This window comes from Mandrillus leucophaeus, unplaced genomic scaffold, assembly GCF_000951045.1.
Source record: "Mandrillus leucophaeus isolate KB7577 unplaced genomic scaffold, Mleu.le_1.0 Scaffold115, whole genome shotgun sequence".
Lineage (NCBI taxonomy): Eukaryota > Metazoa > Chordata > Mammalia > Primates > Cercopithecidae > Mandrillus > Mandrillus leucophaeus.
In genome coordinates, this window is record NW_012099765.1 from 5,657,435 (window position 1) to 5,669,130 (window position 11,696).

Sequence of the window (11,696 nt, forward strand, 5' to 3'; positions counted from 1 at the left end):
AAAAAAAAAAAAAAAAAAAATTGCCAAGGAGAAAGTGGTGACTGTTGTATACTCCCACTACTAACATATGAGAGTTTCATTGCACCATATGTTTACCAACATTGATGTATTAGTCAGTGTTCTCTAGAGGGACAGAATAGGATAGATATATATAAAGGGACGTTTATTAAGTATTACACAATAACAAGGTCCCACAATAGGCTGTCTGCAAGCTGAAGATCAAGGAGAGCCAGTCTGAGTCCCAAAACTGAAGAACTTGGAGTCAGATGTTTGAGGGCAGGAAGCATCCAGCACAGGAGAAAGATGTAGGCTGAGAGGCTAGGCTAGTCTCTTCACGTTTTTCTCCCTGCTTTATATTCACTGGCAGCTGATTAGATGGTGCCCACCCAATTAAGGTTGGGTCTGCCTTTCCCAGCCCATGGACTGAAATGTTAATCTCCTTGGCAACACTCTCACAGACACACCTAGGATCAATACTTTGTACCCTTCAGTCCAATCAAGTTGACATATTAACCATCACAATTGGTTTAGTCAGTGTTTTTTATTTTAGCTTTTCTGGTGAGTGCATAGGGACTTATTGTGGTTAAAATTTTCATTCCTCTGATGAATAATGATATTGACGATACTGACTACCTTTCCTCCCTCCCTCCCTTCCTTCCTTGTTCTTTTCTTTTCTTTTCTTTTTTCTTTTCTTTCTTTTCTTTCTTTTCTTTCTAGAGTCTCACTCTGTCACCCAGGCTGGAGTGCAGTGGCATGATCTTGGCTCCCTGCAACCTCCATCTCCCGGGTTCAAGCAATTCTCCTGCGTCAGCCTCCCGAGTAGCTGGGACTACAGGCACATGCCAACACACCAAGCTAATTTTTGTATCATTTGTAGAGATGAGGTTTCGCCATGTTGGCCAGGCGAGTCTCAAACCCCTGGACTCAGCAGTCTGCCTGCCTCAGGCTCTCAAAGTGCTGGGATTATAGGCATGAGCCACCATGCCCAGCCTGACTGCCTTTTCTTAGGCTTATTGGTCATCTAGATAATCTTCTCTTGTGAAGAGTCTTAACTCTTTTGCCCATTTATCATTATTATTATTATTTTGCATTAGACAATCAGTACTTACATTTATCTATATATTTTTGCCCTTTCCTGCAGTTTTTTTGCTTACACCTGGGGTGGTTTTTCCACAATCTGAAGGTCTTTATTCTTTTACCACAAGTCTGCTGGGGCGACAGATTCTTTCAGAATTTTTGTTTGTCCAAAAATGTCTTTATGTTGCCTTCAGTTTTGAACAATGTTTTTATTGGGTATAGAATTCTAGTTTGGCAGCTGTTTTCTTTCAGCAATTTTAGAGATGATATTCCACAGAACTGGAGAGGACCAGTAGGGCGGGGGGAAGGAAATAAATAAAAATGATATTCCAGTGTCTTCCAGCTACCATAGTTTCCTTCGAAAATCAGTTGTAAGTTTCATTGTTTCTCCTTTGAAAGTATGCATCTTTTTCTCAGACTTTTTTTAGTGTTTTTCTTAAGCTTTATTTTTAGTATTTTGACTAAGAAATGCCTAAGTGTGGTTTAGGGAGTCATTTTTCTTTTTACCCTCTGGAGGGCTGCCGAACTTCCTAAATCTGTGAGTTGAGTTCTTTCATCAGGTTAGGAAGATTCTTGGCCATGTCTCTTCAAATATTACTACTTTTCGTCATTCTGTTATTTTTGGTACTCTAAGTACATATGTTAGAACTTTGTATCTCATGTGTTTCTTATGCTCTAATTCATTTTTTTCTCTTTGCTTTATTTTGGATATTTTCTGCTTCAGATATTATATTTTGGTATTCTATGTTTAAGGTATTTTTTGAAACTTTTCATCTTTTCTTCCAGTTTTCTTATTCTTTTCCTTTTAATTTTTTGAACATGTTAATCATAGTTTTCTTTAAACATTTTAAAACAGTTTAGACATAAAAAGCTTGCAAGATAGTACGAAGAATTTTATATATTTCATTTAGTATCTCCAGATACTAATATCTTTCATAGCTATATAGTATGATTATCAAAATCAGGAAATTAACATTGATACAATACCATTAACTAATCTGCAGTCCTTATTCTGGTTTCACAGTGGGTCTCACTCATGTCCTTTTTCTAGCCTGAGATCCAGTCCAGGATAACATGTTACATTTAGTTATCATGTCTCCTTTATCTTTAATCTGGGCAGTTAGTTCCTTGGTCTGTCTTTGACTTTCGTGACCTCGACACTTCTGAAGTCTGCTGGTCAGTTAGTTTTTTCGGAATATCACTTAGTTGGATTTGTCTGATATTGGCTCCTGTTCTGTTAAATTCTGTTTCCAGGTTATACAGTCTTATAAGTCTTATAAGTCGTACTCTGTTTCCAGGTTATACAGTCTTATAAGAATAGATGTAGAGTTCTTATCAGTTCATCATATCAGGAGGCACAATATCGATAAGCTTCATGATTAATAATAATAATTTTGATCTCTTTGGTAAGGTGATAGTGTCAGTTTTCTCCCTTGTAAAGTTAGTATTTTCCCCCTTTGTCATTAATAATTATTTTTTAAGTAGCTTCATCTTAAACAATTCCAGACTTTAAAGTTGCTGTTATCTTTTTTCTTTTGTTTCTGTTTTCTTGATTCTCTCCTAGCCCTTTCTTTGTAGTCCCCCTCCTTAGTATTTAGTTATTTCATCTTGCTCTTGAGACCCCCAAGAGATAGGGGTCTCACTATGTTGTCCAGGCTGGTCTCAAACTCCTGGCCTCAAGTGATCCTTCCGCCTCAGCCTCCCAAGTAGCTGCATTACAGGCATGAGCAATTATACCTGGCTTATCTTGCTTTTTTAGAAAGCTTTGTTATTGGGTGCTGAGCATTATGAAGATAAAATTATAAAGATTCTGGCTGAGGTTATTTCCCTCCAAGACCATTAAGTTTCCTTCTAGCCGACAGACAGCATACCAGCTGATTATCTTGACCCTGTTTGTATTGGCCTTATGCTTCTTTAGGGCTGAACTATTTAAATTTTACCTTTATGACTTGGGTGAGGTCCTTACTCTTGAAATACGACCCTCTGGCCATATTTCAATGGCGTGTATGCTAATGCCCTTCCATTTTGCCGCTACAGAACTGCCTAGTGTCACACAGTTGCTAAAATCACTGCTCAGCTCTTTAATTACCACTTGCTCTTTCGTGATAGATTTTTTGGAGTCTTGCCTTGTGCATGCCAGCCATATGACATTTGAAAGAAATTTGTTCACAGAGTCTTTGACTCCTTTGTGGCTCCTTCTTTTTGGGGATTGTGTCCTTGCTTCTTTCGCAGCCCCATACTCTTAAACTCTTGTCTTCTCACCTTAGTAAGACCACTTCTTTCTGCTTGGATTCTGTCCCCCTTGTCCATTATGTAGTGATCTGAAAAATGCCCTTAGGGAAAAAGCCAAGTGAGTATGGACTCATTCCCTATGTTTCGTTCTTCCAGGAACTGTGTTTTGTTCTTCCAAGAACTTCAGCTTTGCTTGTGTTGATGCTCTCTAGTGACTTCAAACAGTTGTTTCATATGCTCAACCCAGTTTTAAATAGATGCTTTGGGTAGAATGGTTAGTCTGCTGCAAGGTACTCTGTCATGGGCAGAAGCAAAAATCCTTAATTACTTACTTGTGGCCTAATAATGCTTCAGAATACTTGAGCAAATATTAGCAAAACAGTGAATGGGTTCTTTTATCTACTCTTAATACACCCTTGATTTCAATTAATTATTTAACCCTTTTTGTTTGTATTTTTCTGTTACTCTGTTTCCTATAACCTCACAATGTTCATAGTATGAAGTGGATATAAACTAATAATTGATGCTTCTGGTTTCGTATCTACTGAATACATTGGAAAAAGGTATTCATGCTGACATTTTATATTTTACAAATTCAGTTTCTCATAGAAACATTCTTCATTGTGCATAACGCGTTTTATATTTTCATTATTTTCTTTGTACATTGGCCCATGTCCTTCTGCCTCAGCGTCAGTGTTTATTAAAGTTCATTGGTAAAAGAATACTATTAGATGTTCCCTACCCTAGTCTTATGCCTATGAGACACCAGGGCAAAAGCAGCAGTCAGTAAGCTATGAAATACTGTTTTGTTTTCCCCAAAGGTCTTAACTGCAGAGGAATTGAATGCTGCTCAGACATCCATTGCCTATGGCTGTATCAAATATGCTGACCTTTCTCATAACCGGTTGAATGACTACATCTTCTCGTTTGACAAAATGCTAGATGACAGAGGAAATACAGCGGCTTACTTGTTGTATGCCTTCACTAGAATCAGGTAATTGTGGGTAGGCATTGTTGTATTTTGAATCAAATGAAAACATATTTAGTTACTCAAAAATATATTTTTTTCCTGAAATGAGACAGGGTCTTGGGCTCAAATGATCCTCCCACCTCAGCCTCCTGAGCTGGGATTACTGACATACTGCCATTACACCTGACTTCTAAAGTGTGGTTGGTTTGTTTGCTTGTTTGTTTGTTTGTTTTTGAGACGGAGTCTCACTCTGTTGCCCAAGCTGGAGTGCAATGGCGCCATCTCGGCTCACTGCAGCCTCCAACTCCCAGGTTCAAGTGATTCTCCTGCCTCAGCCTCCCCAGTAGAAGGTATTACAGGCACTCACCACCATGCCCAGCTAAATTTTGTATTGTTAGTAAAGACAGGGTTTCACCATGTTGGCCAGGCAGGTCTGGAACTCTGAACCTCAAGTAATTCACCTGCCTCGGCCTCCCAAAGTGCTGGGATTATGGGCATGAGCCATTGCGCTCAACCTGAAGTGTTTTTTTCGGGTTTATTTTTCTACCTACAAGCATCTTTGGAAATATGTCCTCTTTTAGTATTGCAGGTTATCCCAGAATCCCTAAACCTGGCCCTAACTGCACTTGCCGATACTCCCCTAGATGCTCTATGTTTAAATACCTAGGACGTGTCAGCTGATCCCCTAAAAGAATTACATTTCCATTTTTAGTATTATGAAATACTTTAGATCAGGTTATTAGTTTTGCCTAATAGTATGCCATATAATAAAATACTTCATTTTATAGGAACCTCTTTTCAATTGGTGATAATTTCTGATTTACGTGAATCACTTCTTAGTACATATTTTCGAGTGGGGAATGAGTGTGCCTAACAAAAGGGAACGGTGGTGGTTGCCTGATGTTTTTTTTTTTTTTTTTTTTTAAGGTCTATTGCACGTCTGGCCAATATTGATGAAGAAATGCTCCAAAAAGCTGCTCGAGAAACCAAGATTCTTTTGGATCATGAGAAGGAATGGAAACTAGGCCGGTGCATTTTACGGTTCCCTGAGATTCTGCAAAAGATTTTGGATGACTTGTTTCTCCACACTCTCTGTGATTATATATATGAGCTGGCAACTACTTTCACAGAGTTCTATGATAGCTGCTACTGTGTGGAGAAAGATAGACAGACTGGTGAGTGTCTTTTTTTTTTTGTGAGAGACACGGATCTAGCTCTGTCCCTTGGGCTGGAGTACAGTGGTGAAATAGCTCTCTGAAGCCCCAAACTTCTGGCCTCAGGTGATTCTCCCACTTGAACCTCCCGAATGGCTGGACTTACACGTGTAAGCCACGGCACCCAGCTCCAGGTGTCTCATTTAGTAGCCATATTAGGGATGGGGTGCCATCAAAGCATTTGAATTGTGTGAGAGTGGTTTTCAGATTTATTTTATTCATGGAAACTTCCACTTTTTCCCTAACAGTTGCAGAGTGATCCATATCATATATAAAAGACAAAATGTGAAGTAGCACTTTAAACCAGAAATGGAACTCTGCCCACTTGGTCTGTTTTTCTACGATTAGGCACATGAGATGAAACCTTAGGACTCCAAAGAAAACAATTGGAAGATGACTGAGAGTAGGACATTTCCAACAAACACAGTGTGTTTGTGGCTCCCAGAAGGAATCTTTGGGTGTTTTCGATAATGGAAACTTCTTAGAAAACAATTGTTATCTTTCCTTACCTTAGGCTCTCTGCACTCTGTCATATTACATAGTTAATGAAGTAGCCCAAATTAATGTATTATAAGGCAAGTAGGCATTTGTTAAAGTCATGCCTGAGGACTGAAACTCTACTAGGGAAAAAAAATCAATATGATAATGAAGTTTATAGTTATTTCAGACCATGAGGCCTAGGAAAAATTTTTAAAAGGTAAAATTTACTGTTCTCATCATTGCAGACCTTAACTCTCTTAATAGTTAAAAACATATTTCTTAACAGAAATACCTTTATTTTTTAAATTGTCTGTCTGCATAGTTTAAGGTAAAGAAGATTCTAGTTAAAACCCAAAAACATCTGTGGGTTGGGCTATGTGCACTTCTAACTAAAATTTCCAAGTAACATAGATTCTTTAATAATGATTTTCAAAAAGGAAAACAAGTTAATAACTTTTTTCTGTCTTTTCAGGAAAAATACTGAAGGTGAACATGTGGCGTATGCTGCTATGTGAAGCAGTAGCTGCTGTCATGGCCAAGGGGTTCGATATCCTGGGAATAAAACCTGTCCAAAGGATGTAATCCTTCGTAGGTTTGAATACTGTGTGTTTTTACCAAAGTGGCCATTGGCACTGTTTGCTTTTTTACAATCATGTGGACACAAGCATAAGTAAAGAAAATTTGTCAACTATGCAAAATGTGGTTCTTTATCTCTAACAGCTAGAATTCTAAAAAGAAAAAAATCACTTCTACAAATATTCTTATATCTTGCTGAGCATTAAACCAAAATGACTTAGTGGAGGCCACGAAAAACAGGATTTGTGCACCACAGTGAGAGTGTATTGACTTTGCAGGAATGTGTTTTATTAATTTTAATTAGATAAGAAATCCCATTTATTGACCCTAAAAAGGCCCCAAGAATTTACACCTCTTCATTGTCCCATTCATGTTTCATTTCATTGTTCTGTGAGAGGTACTTACCCTGTTTTACAAGTAACAAAACTTGAGACTGCGCAGAGATAAGTAACTTGCCCTGGATTGCTCAGGAACAAAATTAAGATTCACACCTGTGCACGTTGGCTATTTCCATTTTAAGAAAAGATGACATTGGCAATATAACAGACTTGGGTTCGGGGGAAGGGGGCAAGGAAACGTAGATTGGAAATTTTCCCGAAGCTCAAGATTTAACTTTTAACACCTTATTGGCTAGATGCCAATCCCAGTCGCAAAGGAAGGTAGAAACCTAGAGTGAATGTCCAAGCTAAGAAGAGGATTGCCATGATTTCCTTAGACCAGTCACTATTCATCCCCTGGGCAGGGCATATTGTCTCATTTCATGAAATTGGAGTCGTTGTAGCAGCACAGAATACAGAGATTGGTAGTGGCAGCGAGACGTTTTGGGGTACAGCTCAGCACACTGATTATTGAGTCAGCAGTTAATGGAATCTGCCAACACAAAAATGAAATGAGATTCCATGTAAAGCCAACACAATAGAAAAATGAATGCTTAATGAGCTTGTATCATACTATGCTATTTCTAAAAGTCTCCAAGCTTAGAGGAACCTTAGATAGGATCTTAATGAGTTATAATAGCTTCCGTTCACAAACAAACTGGTATGTGTAAGTCTAACATGTCTACATTAGATCGCTGCTCCCTCCAACAAACATGGGGAGGCTAAGCAGTTTCCTCTCACTCTACTAACTGCAAAGACAGTTCACCTAGACTATTGAGCCCTTGGGTCAGAAGACTCAGGAGATTCTAGGAATTAAAACAGGATTCAGCCGGGCATGGTGGCTCACACCTGTAATCCCAGCACTTTCAGAGGCCAAGGCGGGCAGATACCTGAGGTCGGGAGTTCAAGACCAGCCTGACCAACATGGGGAAACCCTGTCTCTACTAAAAATACAAAAAATAGCCATGTGTAGTGGCAGGCACCTGTAATCCCAGCCACTCCGGAGGCTGAGGCAGGAGAATTGCTTGAACCTGGGAAGCGGAGGTTGCAGTGAGCCAAGGTCGCACCATTGCACTCCAGCCTGGGAGACACAGCAAGACTCCATCTCAAAAAAAAAAAAAAAAAAAAAAAACAGGATTCAGTGAGCAGTGAGGTGGAGGAGAAAGTAATGAAAGACTAGAGGAGTATGTTAAATTAACCAAAGGTCATGATAAGTTCATATACTGGAACATCATCATCTCAGATATCTGAGGCCATAACTATCTTTAAAACACTGTCGGCTGGGCGCGGTGGCTCACGAGTGTAATCCCAGCACTGTGGGAGGCCGAGGCGGGTGGATCACGAGGTCAGGAGATGGAGACCATCCTGGCGAACACGGTGAAACCCCGTCTCTACTAAAAATACAAAAAAATGAGCCGGGCGAGTTGGCGGGCGCCTGTAGTCCCAGCTTCTCAGGAGGCTGAGGCAGGAGAATGGCGTGAACCTGGGAGGCGGCAGAGCTTGCAGTGAGCCGAGATCGCGCCACTGCACTCCAGCCTGGGTGACAGAACGAGACTCCATCTCAAAAAAAACAAACAAAAAAACACTGTCTTACCATAATTTATAGATATATAAATACCATTTGGTAATACAGATAATATCAGAAACCTTTCCTTAGTAGTAGAGTTCTGATTCTCCTGTTTTTGTTTATAGAGACGAGGTCTTCCTCTGCTTTTCAGGCTGGAGTGCAATGGTGCCATTGTAGTTCACTGTAACTGTTTTTGTTTGTTTTTTGTTTTTTTTTTGAGACAGAGTCTCACTCTGTCACCCAGGCTGGAGTGCAGTTGTGCGATCTCGGCTCACTGCAACCTCTGTCTCCCAGGTTCAAGCGATTCTTATGCCTCAGCCTCTCAAGTAGCTGGGACTATAGTATGCGCCACCATACCCTGCTAATTTTTTTTATTTTTAGTAGAGACAGGGTTTCACCATGTTGGCCAGGCTGCTCTCAAACTCCTGACCTCCGGGTGATCTGCCCGGCGCAGCCTCCCAAAGTGCTGGGATTACAGGTGTGAGCCACTGCACCCGGCCATTCACTGTAACGTTGAACTAATGGGCTCAAGTGATCCTCCTGCCTCAGTCTCTGGTAGCTATGACTATGGTTGTGCTAATTAGCCTGTTTTTAATGTGCTAGCCTTTGGAAAAACAAAGCCAATTTGACTTCAGATAATCCTTAATCTCATTTAAGTCTATGGGCCTTTGTGACCCTCAAACTTGCCTTCATTTGACCTCTAAAAGAAGTCAAAATAATTTTCTTGTTGGTTAATAGAAAAAACACGATTTTTGCCAGGCGTGGTGGCTCACATCTGTAATCCCAGCACTTTGGGAGGCTGAGGTGGGCGGATGACGAGGTCAAGAGATCAAGACCATCCTGGCCAACATGGTGAAACCCGTCTCTACTAAAAATACAAAAATTAGCTGGGCGTGGTGGTGCATGCCTGTAGTCCCAGCTACTCAGGAGGCTGAGTCAGGAGAATCGCTTGAACCCGGGAGGCGGAGGTTGCAGTGAGCCAAGATTGTGCCACTGCACTCCAGCCAAGGGGACAGAGCAAGACTCCGTCTCAAAAAAAAAAAAAAGAAAAAGAAAAAACACGATTTTCAGGTGTTCATTCATTTATCCTAACAAATGGAATGATCTGTGACCTCAAGCTTATTTACTGCATTCTAGGAAATTACAATACTATATATCAATAGCTCTAAGAACTATAGATTGCAAGATACTATAGTTTTGCACTACTAAAAAATTTTGACAAACTTTTAAACTGATAGAACTTTCGTAAGTTAGAATTTTCATACTGAAAAGAGTCTTTTAGACTTTGTATCATGTATCACTATGTACAAACTTAGCAAAGGAAAATACAACTGAAGTAAATTGGTTAAAATACTCTTAAAACTTGAGTCCCACTCTTTGAGATACTTTTTGATGCAGTCATTAATATCTGTCTTTTCTAGACAATATCATCCTCTGTGCTACCAAAAACATTGATGATGCAGTGTTTTGATGTTCCACTGTAGTTCCCAGGATTATTTATCTGAGTCCTGATATTCATGTGAAGGCAGTGATGACTATGTCACAACCATCATCTGACTAATGACTGCGAGATGCATTGCAATTTCAGAAATGTTAAAATGTACATCCCCAAATTGATTAAACACAATAGTGTGAGGAATGAGGAAAATTAAGTTGGTTGGAAAACGTTTGACTTGGTATGGTCCAGTGTCTCTACATAAATATAAACTCTCCTCATTCCATTCTTTAATTTACAGGGACCTGTTTGCTAAACTAAGGTCTCTAGTCTCTACTAGGTCTCTACTCAGTGCTTTTCCAAACACAGGGCTGCCTGAAACCTTCCGTCATCCAAAGGTATGTGGTTTGCTGGAATTCAGTTACTCTTCCCAATGCCACCCCCCACTGAGAATTCCAGTGCCAGTCCTACCTTCCACTGGCACTACACAGGGCCAGTGGAATGACATTTAAAGTGCCAAAAGGGAGGAAAACTGTCAGTCAAGACCTCTATATTCAGCAAAGCTATTCTTCAGAAATGAAGATGGTATTAAGATGTTTCCCAATAAACAAAAAGTTTGTCACTAGAAGACCATCCTTACAAGAAATGCTAAATGTTGATATGTAAGGACCCTAGACTAACAAAGCACACAACACCAGTAAAGGCAAGTACATAGTACAAAGTATATTTAAAAAGTGTAAAAGATTATAAAATCAAGTATGTAAAAGTATAAAAATCAACAGTAATGTCTTTTTTGTTTTTAACTTACTTAAAAGGCAGCTGCGGAGATGTGTATGGTGGCATATGCCCTGTAGTACCAGCTGTTTGGGAAACTGAGGTGGGAAGATGGCTTGAGTCTAGGAGTTTGAGGCTGTAGTGTGCTATGATCACCTCTGTGAATAACCACTGCACTATAGCCTGAGCAACATAATGAGACCTCATCTCTAAAAAATTAAAATTTTTAAAAATAAAAAGGACAATTGAAACTAAATCTGTATTGATGTACATACAGTGTATAAAGATGTAATTTATGACAAAAACTACAAAAGGGAATAGGAGACTGCTATATAGGAGTAAAGATTTTGTATACTACTGAAATTAACTTGATATTAATCTGAACTTGATTGTTATAAATTAAGATGTTAATTGTAATCCCCAGGGCAGCCACCAAGAAAATAATTCCAAAATATATAGTAAGAGAAATGACAAGGTAATTAAAATATTATACTGAAATGAAAAATACCTATTTAACATGTTGAAAGCAGAAAGAAAATGATAAAGATTATGGTGGACATGAATGAGTTAGAGAATAGAAAAACAATAGGGAAAATGAATTAAACCAAAAGTTATTTTCTTAAGATCAGCAAAATTGACAAACCTTTATAGCTAGACTGAGAAGAAAAAGATAAGATTCAAATTATTAAAATCAGGCATGAGAGTAGAGAGGTTACTATTGACCTTACAAAATAAAAAGAATAGAGAATACAATTGTATGCTAAAAAAATTAGACAATTTAAATGAACAAATTCCTGGAAACATACAAACTAAACTGTCTCAAAATCTGAATAGACCTATGTAGCAAAGAGATTGAATCAGTAGTCAAAAAATTTCCAACAAAGAAAAGCCAAGGACCAGATGGCTTTTCTGGTGAATTCTATCAAATCTTTAAGGAAGACTTAACACCAATCCTTCTCAAACTCTTCAAAAAAAGGAGGATTGCTTTTTAACT

At 39.0% G+C, this 11,696-nt stretch overlaps 1 protein-coding gene across 1 annotated transcript in view; it reads left to right on the plus strand.

Annotated features, from left to right (window-relative positions):
- The window catches only part of RARS (arginyl-tRNA synthetase), a 37,715-nt gene extending 31,053 nt beyond the window's left edge, over window positions 1-6,662 (plus strand). The window contains exons 13-15 of the mRNA XM_011997882.1: window positions 4,131-4,303; window positions 5,207-5,454; window positions 6,446-6,662. Coding sequence (XP_011853272.1) covers window positions 4,131-4,303; window positions 5,207-5,454; window positions 6,446-6,555 — 531 coding nt within the window. The 3' untranslated portion in view covers window positions 6,556-6,662. The remainder of the gene's footprint in view (window positions 1-4,130; window positions 4,304-5,206; window positions 5,455-6,445) is intronic.
- The last annotated feature ends 5,034 nt before the right edge of the window (window positions 6,663-11,696 follow it).